Source organism: Haliaeetus albicilla, chromosome 9 (genome assembly GCF_947461875.1).
Source record: "Haliaeetus albicilla chromosome 9, bHalAlb1.1, whole genome shotgun sequence".
Classification (NCBI taxonomy): Eukaryota; Metazoa; Chordata; class Aves; order Accipitriformes; family Accipitridae; genus Haliaeetus; species Haliaeetus albicilla.
In genome coordinates this window covers 31,037,067-31,058,522 of record NC_091491.1, presented here as the reverse complement: position 1 = coordinate 31,058,522, position 21,456 = coordinate 31,037,067, and the positions used below count along the sequence as shown (strand labels likewise).

The following is a 21,456-nucleotide window of genomic DNA, read 5'->3' as shown; positions in this document are numbered from 1 at the left end:
CGGGAAAAGAGAGAGGTCATGTTTCTTAACTTAATGCTCCAGTCAAAGCCAGGGACCTACCTGCTCTGCCTCGCTCCCCGGGACATCAGCCAGCCTCTCTGGTATGGATCCATCCCACACAACTTTGGGCAATTGCCTGGGGTCACCAAATTGAAAATGTAACCCCAACCCAAACAGGCATCGTAGGACAAGTACAGAGGAAGCCCGGCTTGCCCAGCCTTCTCTGTCCCACCTGACCACCGTGGCAGTGGCTGAGACACAGCCAGGCACCACGGCAAGGGAGCTGGACTAGGCTGTGTCTGCTTCTCCTTCACCCTGGGAACGGCTGCCTTCCTTGCTTTGCCATCACCATTATGCCACAGGGAACAGGCGAAGACCCAGCTCCCGAGTCACCTATACAGGACTCGCTTTATAGGAGAAGGGAGGGGGGAAGCTGGTCCTATAGCTGTGAATTCCTAAAGGTCCTCGCCATAGCGGACCCAGGCATTACCGGCTCTGTGTAGGTGTACCCGAGGCCGGCCGCAGCCACCTGCAAGAGGTGAGACTCCAGCTTATGGCGCCGCAGCAGCATTTTTGCTTCCTGAAAAGAAGAGGAAAAGGGGAGTAGTTGCACATGTAGCTTTCACAGGACACAGGCAATACATCTCTGCTTCAAGAGGGGTTCGCTTTTCACGCAACACCGCAGACTCCTATGGGGTGAGGGATGCTTGGGTCATGCCTTAGAGCAACCCTGGACTCAGGGCTGAGCCGCTCACTACATTACAGAAGGGGAGGTGTTCAGCAGCTCATTCAGGAAGCCTGAATCCCCAAAAGAGATGTTCATAGCTGGCAGTGTTGAGCACCTTGGAAAGCCTCTAAACATCTAGGTAAGAGGTTGGCCAGAGAAGCCCCAGCTGCAGAATGGGAGGCAGGTTCAGGCTGGCGGAGCAGGGACCCTGGCTTGGCCGTGCCTTGGTTCCTCATCTGCAACGCGGAGCCCATAGCCTGGCAGTGGGTGGGCTGCAGCATCACAGCCTGGGATGCACTCAGGGCGCTCGGATGGGGACCACAAAGCCCAGCCAGCTGGAAATCGTCCATCAGAGGACTTTTTTTGAATGAAAAATTTGTAAACAGAACACTGGGTTTTCTCCTAGAAAATTACTTTGCAAAGCAAAAATCAAATTTTTTTTTACAGAAAACTTCAAAACACTCAAAACAATGAAATGGTTTTGTCAACTTCAGTTTTGTAGCTACATTCACTTTGCAAGGAGAAATTATAATTGTTCTTGTTTTCTTTCTTATCATTTCCCTTTTCTTTTTTAGCATTTTACCAGATTCACTTTGATTTTCCTGGAAATCAAGGAATTCCCAAGGGAATGGAATGGGGAATGAGCCTCAGCAGGGCTGTGATGGGATGGGAGGAACTCCTCCTCTTCTGTATTGGTTGTTTGACCCCATCCTAACCCTGTGATAGCAAAGCTACCCCCGCAGAACAGGCTGAGCACTGACCTCCAAGCTCAGTGACTTGAGAGTAACGCTGACATCCCAACCTCCCCTTGGGAAAATATTTCTCAGCCCCCTCTTAACGGAGGTTGCCCTCTGCTCAGTGCTTCATTGCATTCCTCCTCCACATCTCCTCTGGAGCACTGAATGAGAGGAGCATTTATGTTGTTGAGGCACTCGGTCATCACCCTCCCTGCCCTTGCTTGGGCTTTGCTAAGCTGAAGTCCCCAGTTAAAGAAGATCCTGTCCTCCAGCTTCTCCCCCACACCGGTGACTCTGGACTTGCACCCTGACAATTAGCATCACCAGCTAGTCCAGCATCAACACATCTGTTTCCAAAGCAGTCCCACTGTGGGAAAGCTGCCAAGCTGCTTTTATTTCCAGCCGATGCTTTTGTTAAAGCCTCCCACCGAGGGCTCTTAGGCGACATTCACCCTCACCTTCCTGGGTTTGATGGTATCTGGATCCATTGTACCTTCCAAGAGGCCCTCGTAATAACCCGCATTCTCCAAGACATCTTCATCGTCCGGGTGGAAGAGGAGGTAGGACTTGGCACACTCCAGGGCTTTTACATAGTCACCGACTGGGAGGCAACACAACAGTTGTCAGGGGGGGCAGAGGAGGGCACAGCCCCGCCGGCGGTGCTGGGGGCTCACGCAGAGCACGGCGGGGCAGAGCCGAGGAGGGGAGCCTGCAGAGAGGGACGGCACAGCCTGAGCTCTCCATCAGCTGAAGGGTGAGCCCAGCACTTTAGAAGGCTCTTCTGACGCAACTTTGTCTTAACCCCTCCATTCCACCAGCACGGAAATCGAGGCAGAGAGACACAACTTCTCTGTGGTCATGCACAGGTCAGATGGTATCCAAATTGGATCCAACTGGATGGGCTGGATGTGGATGCTGTCCAGCAGCAAACTGCCTCTCTTCTGTGCAGCATCTCTCAGGGCTCTGGAGGGTTTTACCCACCACATTAAACCTCTAATTGGGCAGAAGAATAAAAAAGCCTGTACACCATGCACGAAACGCTGCTGACTCCTCCAGCTTTCTTCCCATTGCACTGATGAATGAAGAAGCTTTAGGTTTCAGTAGCAATTTTGACCCTCACACCTTCTGCCCTTTTCAGGAAAGAGCTCTTAGCACAAGCCTGAGATATCAGAATTTTGCCTAGATTTTCTTTTACATAACAGAATGTAATAAAAAACCATACAGATCCACACAGCTGGCAGTATTTTACAGCACTGCCACTCCTGATATTTTGCAATGTTGCCAACTCCTGCAACTTTACTGTGAATCTTAAAATATCTGGTAATTAGCAAAAATTGGCACCTTGAGATAAGCTTGGGCTAACTTGTATATCTGTTATATATTAACTTAGAAAATGTATCAACTGGTTTCAGAAAATGTGAAACATAAATCCCCAGAACTTGAATATCAAAAGGCAAATGAAAGGACCCTAAAAAAGCATGTTTTATTTAAAGAATAATAATGTTTAAGCTAAAGGTTGGCCTTTTAAAACCTCACTGATGATTTAAAACACTTCTACAAAAATACTTCATTTCATTTCAGTCAACATGACTTTTGAAGAGACAATTGCCAATGATGTCCTTTGCTTCCTGACTCTTTCAGACCATGCTGCTGCATCACTGGGGAAATATTCTGATTTCCATGTGAAACAGTTCAAACTTGTACAAAATGTAACAAAACTCAGCAAGCACCATGAGGAACAGGAAGCAGACTTTACCTCTGTAATAAGCAAACTGCAAGTAGTCGTAATGGAGGGGAAGGAAATTTTCGATGGGTGAGATCCGGCCGGAACGTGTGGCAAGTTCTCGGACACAGTCATGTTTGCAGGCCAGGACTTGCATGTAGTGATCTGCCAAGAAAAGAGGGAGAAGACAGTCAGAACTGAGAAGGATGGTGATGGTGCTGAGACGAGGACAGACAGGGGTTAAGTCTCCCCAGCTGAAGGACATGCAACTCATGCTGCTCTGGCCCAGCAGGCAAGTGTGCACCTAGAGAAAGAGCTCAGGCTCCTTCCCAAAGCCAGTGCAGAGCTGCAGTCACATTTTTGTCCCCCTTGAGAAATGCCTTTCTCCTTCTGTCAACTGTAGAGGGAGCTTGAGGATCTCTTTTGTGTGGTGGGAACTGCTGCTTCTGCTCAGGAAAGCCAGATGGGTGCAGGGACATGCAGGTGGCAGGTAGCTCTTCAACCCCAAGAGCCAAACCAAAGGCGAGGACACCCACAAAGCAGGTGGAGATGTGAAGACAGGGTGGCCACGTGCTGCCACACGAAAGCCATCGCCACACTCCCTTCCTTCAGCTCGTCTTTAATCCTCTCCTTTCTGCAGCAAGAAAGCTCCTGAGGGCACGGGGAGGTTTAGGTAAGAAGGGTCTGCGTAGCTTCTCAAGCATGGCCAAGCAAGGCACCTGCACCGCAAGTCCGAAAGGTCTAAGGTGTAAATATTGGCAGCAAAATCCCCGTGTTTGCTGCTTCTCAAAGATGACATATCTCCCAGGGAAACCCAAGCATGTGGTAAACATCTGCCATTAGCAAGGTTTCTTAATTTGTGGGAGTCCACAATACAGGCGTTGTATCAGCTGTACAATTTCGAAGCCAACACCGACATCTGATTCCAGTTTGGAGCCTTTGCTGTAACGTACTTACAAATCTACGTTGCTTGCTCTGTCTCTGTACATCATTAAAAACCTTAAGAAACAAACACAAGCTTGAAAAAAACCATGCGCTCCGCTACCAAAGCATTTCTCAGAGCTGCCAAAAAAACAGCCTGAGGAATTTGCAATGAAATCAAGTGGAAACTCAAAACAGTCCCCATTTGCTCTGGGCAGGTAGTCTGAGTAGTTATCATCTGATTTACCATATACATCCAGGGTATTACATTAAGGAAAGCAAGAAGGAAAAGGACATAAATAATTTTGTTGTAATTTAAACATATTTAATCATCCTAGACCTGGAATAATCCATCACTGAGAAGCACTGCTTTTTCTTGGTACTGTCAAGGTACCCTAGAAACAGGCAATATAGACTGAAATCAATTCACTGAAATGCATCTGTCCCCAGGGTGGAGAGGTGAGAATGTTTCAACCCCATGCAGCAGCACAGCAAATCAGCTTGGGATTGAAAAGAGAAATGAGTTTTGAAGAAACTTAAACTCTTTTCTTGGTGTATTAGTGTTCCCACTCCCCGCTGAAACATCTGGGGCTCAGCGCCCTGGACCCAGGGGTAAACTCTGGATTATGCTGTCCTGTAAGGAACCACTTAGTTGCCTATAGCAAAGCAGTTGCATTACATGTATTATTTCCCTCTGTGTGCCCTCGCTTCCCTGTTTCTCTGGATGCCCTAGGGTTTGGAGTTGTCATTCCCAGGCACATCTGGCCAAGCCAAGTCACAGCACTTGCAGAGACCATGTGGCTTGTTCTCGCTCCCAGGTGATGTTCTAGGTTGAGGACCACCACACCATGACCACGTCTGCACTCGGCATGGTCCAGCACAGAAACATCTCTGCTCACCGGGGCAGCACTCGACTTGCACAGCACAGAAACAATTTAACAGAGACCAAAACCTGTTTGATGAGCAGCAGCTTTCAGTGAGAAGGAAGGTGGGTTTTCTTTGCCACTGAAGGCTGCTCTCTTGGAGAGCTTGATATGACCCTTGGGGTACTGGTCATGGCTTTAAAAGCAGGCATGATCAGCTGACAGTTACACTGGTACCAAGTCAGCCCTTACAAGACTTCTCATATTTTTTGCATGGGTAAATAAACGCAACAAAGGCAGCTTCCCATCCGCTATGTTGGTGGTTTCTCATCTTGGTTGTTTCAATTAGATTTCCTGTCTCGACACAAACAGAATTATGTAACCCCCAAAACCAATCTGCATCTAAGTGAAGTATTTTCCACACAAGAAGCAAAACTGCAAAGCTTGATGCAACTCCAAGACCGTGAACAGATAAATAAGATTTCTGTCACCAAACAAACCTTAATTTATTGCTCTTATTTCCCTTACAACTAATTAAATGCAATCTCATTTATACTCAGAATGAACCATTTTAATCCCCTCTGGCTCAGAGCCACACGTGCAAATCTGAAGATTACGCAGCAATGTTCAATTCTCTCCAGAGATTTCAGTCAAGATCATAATTAGATGGGCCTCCACTAATGACAAATCCATCCTTTTGGACGGGGAGGTAATCTATGTTCTGAGCCTTTTTGGCAACTTTCCTGGCCATCTGGAGTGTGGCCAAGAGGACTCTGCTGCTCTCTTCATATGCACTGAAAAACAGAGACAATATAAACAGAGGCCAGAAATGTCTAAGATTCCAGTGAGGTATGTGAGACTGTGTACAGGGGGAAACCAAGGTAGTTTATGTAAAGCACCTATACTTCCAGCTCTTACGGAAAGCTGCAAATGCTCCACACGTCTGGAAATGCAATTCTTCTAGCCCAGCTTCTATTCAGGACCAAAATAAGATGTTCTAGTTCCCTGTCCTCTGGGTTTGCATTTTCTAGCCTCCCAAGTGCCCCCTGCAGAGTTACTCACCAGCAGCAGTGATAGGAGGGAAGACACTGCACCAAATCCAGCCAAAGGCCCAAACTCAATAATTAAAAACATCGCAGGGCCAAGGGTGAGAACCCTAAAGATGCAAAAAGATCTCACCTGCAATAGCTTCGTAGAGGCCAGCCTTATATTCCAGGTACTCGTGCTCCTCAAATCTCTGTGGGCCCTCGCACATGATCTGGCAATCTTCGTCTTCGGAGTAGTACCCTTTCAATGCACGCTCCAAGAAGTCAATGGCCAGCTCATACTCCTCCTTATCGTAGTGCCTTACTCCAGCACTGTAGTCCTCCTGCAAAGTAGGTCAGCAGAGGACAAGACCGTGAGCGGGCTATGCTGCTTGGACCACAGCATCCTGCCCTTGCCAACTATAGGTGCCTCTCAAAAGAAGGTACAAGCAGGCAGGGACAGAACGATCTCCCCGGGTACCTACCAGATGTAACCAGTTGAACCAAACCACGTTTAAGCTATCAATCAACGGACTTTTGGACCAGTGGAACCTCATAAACCTGCCTAAATGCTCTTCTGAACTCCTCCATACTTAGGGAATCCTGGATTATGCATTATGTGAAAAAACATTCCTGTTCTTTGTTTTTACCCTCCTACCCAACAACTATGCTGAATGCCAATGGAAAAGACTGCTCTTGACCCAGGCAGATCTGTCTGGGTGCCCTAGTGAGCACCTCCATTAATTACACCAAACAGCCACTCTTGCTTCCTTGTGTCTTCAGCAATCGGAAAGTTGGGGGTGGCCCTGGCATTTGTGGTGGGCTTTCGCCTTGGGCAGGTGGAAAAAGCTGTCACTCTCCGGCCTGCCACCCTGCCCAGGTGGGAGAACCCAGCTCAAATGAAACACACAGAAGCCAAGATGCGACTGTCAGTGCCCATGGAGGCATCCATCAAAGCTGCCTGCTGGTGTGTGTTCACAGCCATGGATGACACCAGAGTTCCCTGAAGAGAGGGACCAGGCTGGGGACATACCCATCAAACAAAGAGCGGAGAGTGCCTTGAAAAAGCAGGAGCTGGCTTGCCTTAAAGGAGAGTGCTGAAAGGGAGAGTTTGTTTAGCTGTATTGCAATGAGCACCTCCGCAAGAATCTCCCCATTCATAGATGACGGTCTCGTGGCCTCCTAAACCTCTTCTCTCCAGACTGCCTGACACTTAACCCAGGCACCTCTTCAACTCAGACTCACCATGTGCTGCTTGGCCTCCCGGTCGATTAAGCTGACCTTCCCTGCTGTGGTTTTGTAGTTCTCAATGTCCTGCTGTATCTCCATGTGCTCAGGGTTTGCCATGAAGAAGGTGTGAGCTGCATTTGCTGCCTCGTCCAACTTGTTCAGCTGTAACAAGATAAGAAAGACCAAGTGAGTTGGTGATGTAGGACAGTGAACACATCAGTTTATGCTGCGCCCTCTGACAACTATACCTTTGACACCCTTTTGACACCATTGTGCTGGGCAATGAGGGGATAACCAAGGAAAACCTGAACACAGAAGCTAAAGAAAACAGCTGAAATGAGAGGAAAGCCCAGTGCAAGGGAAATCAGAAGAGGTGGATTTCCCAAGAATCAGACAGGTCACTTTTCTGTCTGCAACGTGGTCGGTTGATGATGGGGTCCAGCCTATTTTCCAGCTGTACATCCTCTGAACTCAGCTACTCCAACCCCCTGCACAGTCCCAGGTGGAGAGATGCTCTCATGAGATATGAGACGGAGAGAGGAGGGGAAAGCAGCTGCTGAGACTGCTCTCTCTACAAGCCTTGGAGGCTGAGCTATGTCCAGGCTAAGGGCTTCTGCTTGTAAATAGGGTCTTGGGACCATTTATTAAGCTCAGCTGTGTATAGCTGAAAAAGGCCAGACTGCTGATAGTGGCAGAGATATAAGGAGGAGTTTATCTTGGTATATCAAGTTACTTTGGATTTAGAGATTCAGAACTGAGACCAGACATTAGTTTCACCCTGGAGAAAGCCTCGTAAACAAACAGAAATACTAGTGCTAAACACACCCACAGCAGCTGCCGGGAGCTCAGGGAGCAGGACAGATGTTCAGGTGAAACATCTGCATGACCTAGCAGGACAGAGGCCACTTCCATAGCTAATGCACTTGCTCCTGAAAGAAAGCCAACACCACTGAGTACCAGCAAGGTGCAGAGTCAGGCACCTGGGATACGTCTGCAGTCTGAGCAGGCTCACCCAAAACTGTTAGCCAGGACCAGGCTAATGCTAGCCCTGGCAAGGCTGTGTCCAAGTGTTCTCCTTGATAGCGAAACCCACAATGAACCCTGTGCCACTGCTGCTAGGCTCCTCCTGAGGCATCGGAGCCAGCAACCTCAGGCATGTTTATGCTATGCTGCCGTCATGGTACAGCAGCTCACCTGCAAAAACCTGCACACATACCCACTGGACAACCTGACCGGCAAAATGACAAGAACTGAAAAAGAGACCTGCAGAGAAGCATGAGCTTTGCACCCTGTTATCCTACGTCTGGAGCGAGGCAGAGAGGCCATGTGAGGTGAGGTGAGGTGAGGCCATGGCTGCCCTCGAGTCCCTGCTCATCCCCAGGAGACAACGGCAGCTTCCTTGGGGCTCCTTAACACTAGATTAATACTTGCATGCACTTAATAAGTATCAACTATAGCTTGCCTTTCGGCCAAGCCATGAGAAACACCCAAAATCTCTTTCAGTGAGTCCCTCTGAACTGCGTAGTAACCTGCATTTCTTGGGAGCTCAGAGAGGGCATACAAACATTCATCACCAGCCAGGCATATAATAACAACTGTTTTCATCTCTGATATACAATTATCTTCAGAGATGTGGCTGAACTGTCAATTGTCTGAGCAGCCACCTCATCAGCATGTTGCTTGTTACCTCTGCAGAAGTGTTTGCAACCATTTTTAAAATTAAAATACACATCCAATAACACATGAACTCCTGTTGAACCAAGTGGGATTGACATCTGGGTAAAATCATGGGGCCTTCTCCTTGAAGGATGCCCCTGTGTATGTATATCCTATGGCAATTCTGCATGCACGGCTTGTGAAAGCTTTGTGGTGAAATACTAAAGGAAAAAATGCAAAAGATTTGCTCAGGGCGCTTGGCTGGAGCAACAGCATGGCAAAAGTCCTTTTTTATGCCAAAAGGCGCTCTGAGCAGGACTAGCTGGAGTGCAGCAAAAGTGACAGGTTCAATTTGGCTGGGCAAGGAGAGTCTCCGTGGAAGCACGGAGTCCACACCAAATCACTCGGCAAACCTGCTCCTATTTGGAAAGTGGGGCTGTCTGCCAGCATTAATAAAATACCCCAGTTGTTTAACTGGCAGAATGTTGCCTCCTTTCCTACTGCATGTAAAGCTTGGCAAGACTCATGAAAATACAGGGTGAAGACATGCATTATTTTTGTGAGGTAACCTTCTCTAAGGGCACCGTGGAGGGAGCATGTGTTGGCTGTGAAGGAAGCAGCTGATGCCCTTTGAATCTCTAGTCTCAAACACAATTTCCAAGTGGCAAATATTAAAAAATTACTGTAACAGGTTTCCTTTGGCTTTTCCTCAAAACAAGATGGAATTAGAAAGTGCAGCAAGCTGCTGAAAACAATTTTTGCATTAAAAAAAGGAGATAGATAGTTGATGGTGATTGGGAGCCCAGCTTAAAGGCGAGGGAAGCGGGGAAGATGTGGAGCACGGTAGGACACGCACCGAGCCTCCCGGCATGCAGCGAATCCCCTAGAGGAGCGCCCAGCACTTTCATCTGGCCTGTTCAGATTAGGATGAGTGCAAACCCAGTCTGCAGAGCAAACAAGGGGGCTACCGTCAGTCAAACTGGTGGCAACTGGAGACATCACGGCTCTTGGAAATCACTGGCTGAGCTTGCCAGGGATGCCTGGGTGATTCTGATAGGGAGACACTGAATGGGAGCAGACACCCAAATCTACCAGGGGATTTGTGAAATTGGCACTTTCATATCAGACGAGCCAGTCCGGACATGCTCTCACATTGCTCATTGGGGCATGGAGACGTTCTGAAAGCAGGTGCCCCGATACATGAAGACCTTTTGGAGGAAAAGCCCAGCCATTGCCACGGGGCCAGACCCACGCCAGGCGGGTGTTCTCCTAAACCCCCTCTGCTGCTCCGCTGCTCAAGCACACCAAAATTGCTTGTGTGGTTCCCAGAAAGGCTAGGGCAGAGCTGGCCAAAGAAGCACGCGTGAATACCTCCAAAAGGAAGATGAAAGCTCTGGCCAGACAGCATCTCAGCCCACTGCCCAGACCTGCCCTTTGAACACTAAAGCACCACGGTGCTGCAATGCCCACAGAAACACAAAAAATTTGCTTTGTGTAAACTTCAGAAGTTTTTCAGGATTAGCTCTGTGCTGACAACATATGTAGGGAAGCCAGCTTTTACTGCAAAAACAAGATCTATTCCAGTCCTTCGCTTGGAGTTTTCCTAAGGACATCACTCTCCAGAATAACGCCTTGCCTTCCAAGCAGGCAAGCAAAATGACTGTAAGAAATTTTTACCCAGGACAGCACAAAAAAGCCCCAAACCCCTAGAAATATTTTTTTTAAAAAAAGAGACGTTCCTATTCAGAAACATACATCCCATCCTGAGAAAGCTCATCTCAAGCTAATCCCATCCTGGAAAAGCTCATTGCAGCTGGACAGCATCTGATACAGGATAAAGGACTGACCAGAGCGTCTCACGATGGGAATTTTCAGGTCATGCTGAGTGTAGGTGGGACTGCCACTGCAGCCGGTAATTAGAGAGGTCGAGATGGGGCAAGAGGTTTCTTGGAGACACATGAGCTGCTGACCTGATCCAGAGGACTGCTATTAAGCCACTATTTGAGCTGCCTGGGAGAGTTGCATTCTCCCATGCCACACCACAGATTTCTATTCACAGACAGCATCCTGTCTGTGCAGACTTAAAAGGGACCAAATGCATCTCAGCAAGGGAACCGGTCCCTCGAGAGGCAAGCTGCAATAGTCTGTTGTGGGATGTTCCTTCTTCCTTTGGTTCTAGTTCCTTTTCAGAAAGCTGTCAAAAACTGTCACAGATCCTAGGATGGGCTTAGTTCTCCCTGGAAAAAAAACACACCTGTGAGACAGGAAGAGTATGATTTCTAGACACAACAGAAAATCCCTTTCCCACCCTTGAAACAAGGCTTACACTGTGTCTAGTCCTGCTGGCTCTTCACAGCAGAAATGACCTTTGGATTTTGCTAAGTGGACTCAAAGCAGAACATTTCAACTCAACACTTTCCAATTTATCATGTCCCGTATTTGCCTTAGAAACATTCCAGTAACACAAAGAAGCCAACAGCTGCTAAGTTTGGGGGAGTTTTTAAGTGGATGCATGTATATAAAAGCAAATTCCTAACTGGTAAGACACATTCAGAGTCTAGCACTGACGTTCATTATGAAACACTCTGGGGAAACTTTTGCCAAAATACTCTGAATTCACAAGGAGTAGGATATTTTGGTGTTTAAAGGTCTGGGCTGGGACTCAGGACACCTGGACTTAGTTCTTGGCCTTGTCACAATCTCACTGTGCAGCCATTGGAAAAAAACATTTTGTTTTCTTTGTGCCTGATTTTCCATTGTTTTAAATGAGTAACAATAAAAATAATAGCATTTCTCCCACAGGGTAATAATTTTGTTTATTTAGATGGCAAGCAACTCCGGGACCATAAGCATATGCAAGCACGTAACACAAGGCGATTTTGATCTCCATACAACTGTCACTGAATGAAAATCAGCAAGGAAAAAATGACAACTGTAGAATCACAAACTGAGTTTGTGCTCTAAGGTCTGCTTGTTCACCCCACTGGAATGAGATTGCTGGACTATCACTGCAGCTTTGCACCAAACCCTGTGTATTTTGGCCAGAGAGGACACACAAAATCAGAACAGCAGCACTGAGAGAGCCCTGGGAACACCCTGTCCATTTTGATCTTACCATGCCAATGGCTAGAGCCAAGAAGGGGAAAACACAACACTTAAGTGCTTCTGTGTTTTGATGCTGAAAAATATTTTTTTTCCTCATTCAAATGTAAGGAGCATTTCATTTCACAGAAAAACAGGAAAATTATTTCAAGCAGCAAAACCTCGGATTAAAGAATTTCAGCAAGTTGCAAATGCTCAGTTTTATTCCCATCTGGGACAGTGCTGGCCTGGACTTCAATGGGACTGTGACTTTCAACTTGCTGTAGTGGCTTGGATTAGGAAGGCTGTTTTAACTGGAGCGTTAGACAGGACCAAACACAGGCTGGAGAAAGGACCTTGAGTGAACATCTCGAGCATCACTATACAACTGATGCCAATTCTCATTGATAGCCATTGAGAAAATCCTTTATGGAGCTTTCATGGGTTGAATGATGAAACACGTAATATAATGTTAACAGTCCCTTAATAGTTCATTGTCATTCTGGCACCTGTCAAGCCATGTATCAGCCAGTAAACTCCATGCTGAGCAATCTAATTTGTACCTGTAATACCGCTATCACCAACCTGCCATGCTTAGGAAATAAACTGTCTCACTGGAACATGTCTAACTTGGTGTTTGATTTTATCATCACTTCGGCTGCTGCATCCCTCAAAGAGAAACACAGCGGCTTCACCTCATCATTAATGCCCACCCAAAACCAGCTCAGACTGGCTCAGCTCCACATGTAGGCATGTGCTCTGAATTCACATTTGTCCTCAATATTTGCAGATGACTGAATTCTGACCAAAGCCCCTCTCATGCCAGATGCTCAGCAAGCTTGCATAAACCCCTAGCCCCTTCCCTAGGAGATATGCCACACAACAGCACTGTGGTTTTAGCTACAATGACCCTAAACTTGCAGTCCTTAAAGTTTGCTCTCTGGTGCTTGGCAGTGGGGACAACAAAGTGGACCAGGTGCTGTACCAGGTCTGTGAGATGAGCATCACACAGCTTCACAGTCTGCTCATGCAGCCGGGGGGCACGGTGCGCCGTACCACCACCACTTTGCTGTTGTTGAACACTGACACAGTGCCGTTTATGGGGGGAAGCAGCTGTAGCCAGAACACCTACGGGTACTCGGGTGCTCCCAGCTCACCCTGACGTTTTTAAGGCAAAAACAAGGATAAAAGAGGTGCAAAAGTCAGAGGAATTTAGAGAGAATGTAGCCAAAGCAATATTGATTCTGACTGCCTGAGATAAGGGGTCACAGGGCATGATATAACCAAGACCTCAGACTATTTTTCACAATGAGTTCCCATTTCATTGAACATATTATCAGATATTGGCAACTGTCATGCATTCTGTGACTGTAATCCAACCTGTTTCTGTATTAAAGTATCTTCAGCACATAAGATATAGTTTGAATTGAAAATTCTTTTTTGGTAGGGGAAGAGAAGTAAGGCTTAAACACTTGAAAATGTGTCAGATCCCTCAAAACCCCAGCGTTTCTTGCCATGCCAAGACTGGACCTACCTGCACATAACCTCAGTTAATTGCTGAGTGCATGAGCTTGGCATGGAGCTTGTGAGAAAAAATTTCAAACCATTCAGCTGACCTAGAAACCAAAGTCTCAAACCTCCCAGACAACTCCTGGTTTGCTGAACAGATATTGTTTTTTTAAACTTTTCCATAGCTCCACTGCTGCTGTGTTGTATCAAAGGCTTAGTGCACTGGGCTCTGCAGAGGAGGGAGGCTCTGGAGTCGGTAAGCACAGATAACAAGGGAAATAAAAGGTTCAGTGTCATGAAGGATTAATCTCATTGTGTCTATGCAGAGATTACTGCCTGGGTGAGTAGAAGCAAGTAGCAGTGAGATGGCTATAAATAGCACGTGACCTTGCCTCAACTATTTTATTATTGCAAATAGAGAAGGAAGAAATTGTCCAGAGAAGTTAGTCAGGAAATTTTCCCTCTGCTGATGGGATCGCACATTCACAGAAAGATGCTTGAGCTGTCTGTAGCCCACAACGGCACCTGCTGACCCCACAGAAGCACTAAAATCAGAGAGCAAGGCAAGCGTATAGCAGAAAAGGGCCTTAGTCAAGTGTAGGGAATAGGTACCAAATAACAAAGATGTGAAGCAGCCTTTGAGTTCTTTAATACACCATCCTCTGCTCTCCAAAGAGTTTACAAGTTTCTTGTCTTCCAACTCAAGATAAATAGGGTTGGTCCCCGTCCTTGCTACTACTGTGACAAGGGGCAGAAGTGATGCCTTCCTGGAGGCTCCACATGCATCTTTTCAGAGGTCTTCTCCATCTTCAAAAAGCTGACAATCTCCAATCTGCTTTGGACGGTTCCTCTGAGACCACCGCTGAGTGCCTCGCTGTGTGCTGCTGCTCACCAGTCGCTCTGGTAGACCCAAAGAGAATTGGCACAAGGAAACTTCTCCTGAGAAAGGAAACTTAGGAAGGCTTGGGTGTTTTTTGTTATTCCAACAAGCAATTTTTCAGTACACAAACATATGCGGGTTGGTAGCTACATGGTCAAAAGAGCTGACTAGACGTTGAATTAGTCTCCAGAAAGTGGCAGATACTTGGAAATTTAAAACCAAACTGAACAAACCACTTCAATATTCTTCATGGAACAAATTCTTTCAATTAAACAAGACAGAAATCAGATTTCCTAACGAATCTCCCATTTGAGCCATGCTGGCAGCATTTTATGGAAGTGTACATGTGTATGTGCGGAGCAGACTGACTGCATCCCCCCACCTGAAAAGGCCATTTTGCATTGAGAAAGCAAATTAGTCTGAGACACTTCCTTCCTTCCCTCTCTGACATGCTCCTTGTAAACTGTTCCCAGGCAGGTAAGAATGAAGATTTTCACACATTACTGGCTGTGCATTGTATGCTTCAGTGCACACGTGGTGTAACAGATATACTGCACAAGGAGCAGGGCATTTCTCACAGCAAGTGACTTGCAAAACCACTTCCCAGCAGGAAGGACCCTTTCCCCATAAATCTCAAACACACTAAGGCATCGCAGGATTCATCCACAAAGCAAGCAGTGGGAAATGTGTTTGTGTTTACTGAACCTTCGATCTGACTGATGGTGAAAAACAATCTGAGCCAGATTTTGTCCTGTGTAAACACGCGGTTCTGTCTAACATATTCTGATGACAGCTAAGTTGTCTGCTTAGTATTTTCGACAAGGCAAAATTCCTAGAATATGCAGTGTGGGCTCTCCTGGAAAAAAACAAAACCCCTAGAACTGGGTTTTCAAAGCTTGGGCAAGAAACCCCTTGTAGATGGGATTCTTCCCTCCATGCCAGTAGACGACAGCCGAGACCACAGACGGGAGCTGGCAGTACACGGATTTCAGCACATTACTCTGTGCAAAAAAAGTCATTTCTATCAGCTGACAGCTGGCCAGTTGTCCCCTTCCCTCCATCTGCAAACATAAACCCACGCTGCCAACACCCGATGGCCACGCCACAGTCAGTGGTGCAAAACACCCCGCGCCCTGGACCACGGGCTCCGAGCAACTCCTCCAAAAGCTGTGTCTGGCTAGAAATGGGTTCTTTCTCTATTTTTAAGGATGCCAGCATAATCTGAAAGCTAAGTAAGAGCTTCCCTTATAATTTTCACTGGACGAGGTGGGATGGATTCAGGCCTCAGGAATCTGTGCAGATGGTTACCCATGAGGCTCCTATACCCCAGAGTTTTCCTCTGTGAGGTAATTAGAGATGACCCAGTGGGCCTTGGAGATGAGTAGCATGGGAGAAGCCAATACACTTACAGACTAATGGCAACAAGCAGTGCTAGATACCAAAAGGTGGGGGGTGTAAAGCCAGCCAGGCTTTCCAGAGTGGAGGTTTTCTCATGCATGTCCTTCCTCCTGTTGTTATAGCATCCCTGTGGCAGCCCCAATCGTTGTACACCTCAGAAAGTATCAGTCAAAGATTAGCCTGTGTGTTTTAAGCTAATGAAATCAAGCAGCTGGGAACAAGCAGTATGTGACTATCCTGTGGGCCACAGCCTGTTAGACAAATAATGAGCTTTCATCTGATATATTGACTGATAATAGACAGAGAGGCAGGTGGTCCTCTGCAGAGAGTCTTGGAAATAACCTGGGAGTAGAGAGGTGAACCTTGCTAAACCCACCGGCAAGGAGCAAGGGAGCCCTTTGCCCGTGAAGGGAGGAAGGTCAAGGCTGGAATGCTTCAATCTGATTAAGGCTAAAACTGATCGCATGCTTTTAGGGGAAAAACAGAACAAAACAAACTTGGCAGGCAGTTAAAAGGGCTGGGGGGTGCATCATGTAAGCGTGAGTCACAGGAGGAAGCAGTCAGGCCACTCTCTCCAGCAGCAGAGATGCCACGGGAACATAATAATACTCTACGTTTCCACAAAGTCTTCCAGCCTTAGGAACCTGAAGGCATTTGATTTGGGCCAGAAACAAAGCAAACTCATCTGTGATGAAAGAACTGAAACAAAGTGATGACACGGAGGTGGAATGAGGAATGCTTAGGAGAGGATCACCGCACGGTGCTTTTGCAGACAGTCTCACGGTATCTAAGATCCCAACACAAGTATAATCCACAACAGTCATCAGCACAGAAATAAACTTAACAGTATTTATTCCAAGGAGGATGAAGGCCAAAGCATGCTGCAGCACATCTCTACCAAAAGACTTCCCATCAGTACAGGAGTTCATTAAAACAACGGCGACACACAACCTCCTCTCCCAATGAGTGGATGCAAGTTATACGCTTGTGACTGAATTGATTGACAAATACTACACAAGCGATGGTGAATAACCTGGGGGCTGTTCATGACAGGCTGATGCCATCCACGTGCCTACAAGAATAAAGTAACACCTTATTCTGGCAAACTTCTGGATACCAGTACTTCTGCCTGGAAAGGATCGATGGCATTTCTCCAGTATGTTTGCAAGAATGCAGCAATGGAAGTCAGAGACTGGATCCAAAATTAGCAGAACTGTCACATATTCTCTGTTTTCCAGATTCTGCATTTTTCCTGCTTTTATGTATCTTCCCTCTCTGAGACCCATAAAGCAGCAGCTCTACAGTTTAGATGTGAATTTTCTCTAGCATCCTGCCTCCCTGGACATTGCAACTAGTTGAGCTGCACTGGTTGATAACATAGGCACTGGGGCGGACTCCTAACCAAGCTGTCTCCATGTTGGTATCTCTATAGAAATAATTACTAAAACATCTAAGAAAAACACAACAGAAAAATCTGAGATAAACAGAAAAATTCTTACAGAATAAACTTTCCTCCCTTTCCAGGGTTTAGCAATGGCTCAGCACCTTTTAAAAGAGGCAGACATTATGAGCTGTTGAATGCCCTTTGGGAGCCAAAGGTTCCTGTGAAAATGCATTTGCTGGTCTGCTGTTACTCAACATCATCCAAACAGCTCTGCGTGCCCCTAGAAAACGCCCTTCTGAGAGGACGCGTGGATTACTCATGACCATCCTGGAGCCAGGAAGCCACATTGAACTGGTGATAAAATGATCCTCCTTTTTTTGCAGCCCTTTTCTGATGTAAATAGAGTTCTGTCAAATGACTTATCTAAGCCCTGTCCCAAGCCTGAAGACTGCCTCTCCCTACCTTTCCCTTCAGCAAGAGAAAGGTCATCTCCTGCAGAAGGTACTGACTGACTCTGACAGTGATTATAGTCAGTTTATTTTACGAACACCAGAGCGTTTGTTTGAAAAGCAGAGTGCATAGCCCTGAGGGCAGGCTGCAAACAGGACTGTGCTATCTGAGAAAGAGGTTGTTATCTCCGTCTGCCCTGAGCTATGGTGGGACAGCAAAGGGAGAAGCAAACAAACCAGAAATACCAGGGAGAAAACAGACTCATAGCATATCTGTGCATTGTCCCCTCACCCAAAACCCTTGCCAGTCTTCAAGGAGATGGTTTTAATTACCTTGTTTTTTCCAGACACAATGTTTCTGGAATACCTTTTCCAGGGCTCAAGTCATAAACCAATGGATCACGACTCGCAACTGCTGAATGCTTGGAAACAGTTGTGATGGACATTAGGGCACTGCGGACCTGATTAAATAAATCATTAGATCACCATTCCAATTCAACAAGCATTTTGCAAAGACTAAAGATCTACAAATCAGGGGTGGGCTTTGATCACCATGAGGGGAACTGAGTGATACCAAGGCGAAGCAAACTGAGCTTATGCCTTAGGTGACTTTGGAGAAAACTGCTACCGTCTTTGAAAAGAAACTTCTGTGCTGATTTGATATATTCACCACTACTGGGCCAGCATCAAGGCACTGCATTGGAGGCAAAGCTTGCAGAGAAAGGGAGAAAGTACAAGGAGGGAAGTGAAAATATATCTATAGTTCTGCAACATAATCTCAGTTGGTCTGGAAAGCAAAGTAAAGCTCTTGCAAGGGGCACTCCGGTACGAGGTGCCAAGCTAGTCCAGGCCAAAGATTCATGTATCCCAGGAACCTTCCCCCAGCAGTGGCTAGGGGTGGACACTTATGAGCAGAGCGTAAGGACACGGCAGGTACACAGTGACCCTCACACACAGGGTATCATCAGCAAAAGCAGCAGCTTACAGGCTTCCTGAATCAGGATTTGCCTCTGGACCACTGTGCTTAAAAGCCACTGATGGATCTGTCCTCTGGGGAGCTGTGTAATCCTTTCTGGGGCACATTTATACAAGCTGCAATAAATAAGGGATTTGGGAGATTTTAAGGTATCAGTATATTATTTTCACTGGAGTAGATGTGTGGCTGAGAAAGACCTACTACTAGGCTAGGTTAGAGTTTCCAGAAGATGTGGGGGTTGCTGCAAAATACATCTGCACACAGGTTTACACACCTGGAAAGCAAGAGCCATTGCATCAGCACTGCAAACTTCCTCAGGTTCCTCCGATACTCGTTACACTAAAACACGAACCAATCTGAGTAAAACAGGGATGGGTTTTCCCACAAAAATGTATCTTCTGAAATGAAGGCAGATGAAACAGGGCAGGGAAGGGGGCCCGCAACCCACCCTCTCATCCAGGACGCTAAGAGCACAACAGGTCTCAAGGGTCCTCTCTTGGTGGGCAGGATGAGTAGGCTGACATGAGATGGACTCCGTTGATTTCACAGTGTAGCAACTGCCAGGCCTGTTCTCAGCAAAATCTGACCCTGCAAATTCTGGAGGAGAGGTCCTCTTTCTTAAGAACTTGTGACTGCTGCAGCTGAGGTTGACACAGGGAATCAAAGCAAGCTGAAGAACCCACTTTCATGCACTTCCACCTTCAGTTTATCCAGCACTACTGAAGAAACATGTATTTCATTTGGAGAGGATGTCATTCTACCCTTGCAAATGTGACTCTTACCCTACTCCAGCTCCCCAAGCTTTGATGAGCACTGTTACTAATTTGAGAAAGGAATGGCTGGCTTTGAGAGAAGAGTAACACCAGTCTCCAGAATGACACCTCCGACAGCCCAGGGGCACGTTACGGAGAAGTGCACACTGCTGCTCAGGCTCTTGGTGCAGCTCCAGCGTCTCCTGTGGAGTTACACCAGGGCGAATTTGGCTCGTGCTTCAGCGAGCGAAGCCACATACCACTTGGACAATTGCCTCCATACATGACACACACCACAAGTCTCAGCTGGATTTGCTGCTTCTGAAATGAAAACACTTTGCTCGCTTTCCCCAGCCGTAGCTTGGTAATCATTACTAAACACTTATCAACGAGACGGCCTTCATTTCCTGAGAGCCTGGACCTAATTACATCAGGAAACGTTCTGCTTTTTCTTCAGACACTGAGAAATGTTGGTTTCTGAGCCCTCCTCCTACAAAGTCAAACTTTGCTCTGGTTAGTAGAGGGTAGAGGAGGGAAAAGCGCAGGCAAATCTCAACAGGCAAATTGCAGTGATTATTCACAGAGATGCCCTGGCTTCACTCTACATCATTAATAATAACAATAAAATGTCACAGCTATTTCATCTCCCCTCCATCCCCTATTAATCTTAGCTGAGCCCTGTGAGGCCCCTGCAAAGAGGTATCATTTTCCCCAGCTTGCAGGTAAGGAGTCCGATGTCTCATGGCAAATCAGAACCAGATCTCAGGGTTGCCGGCTCCTAACGCCATTCCTCGAAGGAGTAAAACAAGCCCCCTCAGCTCCATTTCTTTATCAGGACATTCGATCCAGCAGTGGGATGAAGGAGCCTTTGCCAAATGTGCTGCACACAGAGCAGCACTTTCAAATCCCTCCTTTGTGCCACGGGGCCGGCTGGGATGTTGAGTTACAATCGCCCGCTTGTAATAGAGCTCAGGATATCACCATCAGATCAAACTGTTGGTTAATTAGTGTACAAAAAAACCCCTACAAATGCACAGTAGCACCGAATCACAAGATCTGGTGCAGCAGCAGCATTGGTTTTACCCTGTGAGCTGCCCAGGAGCTGCTGCCCGTCCCGGCGGGCAGCCAAGCAGTGGCTGCGTGTGCCACATCCGATAGGAGCGACCTAGAGCAAACCTGCTTGGGGAAGAAAGGCAAGGAAGACTTGTGCTAAGGTGTTGTGCTTCCTCTAGCTGAGTTTTCCAGGCAGTCTCACTAATCCCATTATCCTGGCTCAGGAAAGAGCCTACAGAAAGGCATAGCAGAGCTGGTGGCCCTCCCAGTGCTGCAGTTTTCTCTTTGCATGAGTTGGTGGAATGGCATGGGTTGGATGTGTCAGCTCCCAGTTTGGCCAGTGCACGTGTGGCCAAAGGGGTGACTCAGGAGGAAGTGGGCAGGTGTCTCTCCTTGAAAGCAACCAAGAGATGTGCCCTCTGCAAAGGGATGATCAGCAGCACTTCCCACATTTCTGATTCTGGGTTGCTCTCCTACAAGTATGTACCTTCACCTTTCTCCCTTCTCCCAGCCAAAAGCTGGAAATAAGACACAGACTTATTACCCCAGACAAGAGCAGTCCACGGACTGGACTCCTGGGGACTGGTATAATCCAGAAGGGAGGCCAGAGCATCAGAGCCAGCACTTCCCATTGATCGCTCCAGCGTTGGTGACCAAGCACCAAACTGGAAGCATTGAACAGCCTGAATGAAAGAGAGCTGAGGGTTTTTGTACCACCATCCTCCCTGGCCTCTCTCACAAACACGTTGCCGATGATGCAGTTTATTTAGAATCCACAGTACATAATTCACATGGCTTGGAGATTGCAAGCCTGTGCCTGTATTTCCTTGGCATGCCTGCCTGGACTTTCCCTGCAGATCCAGCACACCAGGGAAGCGCTACAGGCTCTGGGTGCTTTGGCAAAGCACCTCTTACCCCTGACGTATTAAGTCCTGACCCTGCAGCTCTACCATGCATGTAGCAACTTCTATGGCCCTTCAGCAATGCGGGTCTTCCCATTTCAGGCCGGCAGGCGACACTTTTGGGAGCGCAGTGCTTTGCGGTGGGGGAAGAGCTCAGTCCTTGGGCAGGGAGGCTGCTGAGCCCTGACAC

General features: G+C 47.2%; 1 protein-coding gene across 3 annotated transcripts in view; it reads right to left on the bottom strand.

Annotated features, from left to right (window-relative positions):
- Window positions 1-21,456, bottom strand: part of P3H2 (prolyl 3-hydroxylase 2) — a 74,723-nt gene that overhangs the window by 10,267 nt on the left and 43,000 nt on the right. For 2 of the 3 annotated variants that reach the window (XM_069792415.1, XM_069792413.1), the window contains exons 2-6: window positions 7,242-7,388; window positions 6,151-6,340; window positions 3,221-3,352; window positions 1,923-2,065; window positions 491-580 (exon numbers count right to left, since the gene is read on the bottom strand). In XM_069792415.1, the coding sequence (XP_069648516.1) occupies window positions 491-580; window positions 1,923-2,065; window positions 3,221-3,352; window positions 6,151-6,340; window positions 7,242-7,388 (702 nt within the window). The remainder of the gene's footprint in view (window positions 1-490; window positions 581-1,922; window positions 2,066-3,220; window positions 3,353-6,150; window positions 6,341-7,241; window positions 7,389-21,456) is intronic. The other variant, XM_069792414.1, reaches the window with a different exon arrangement.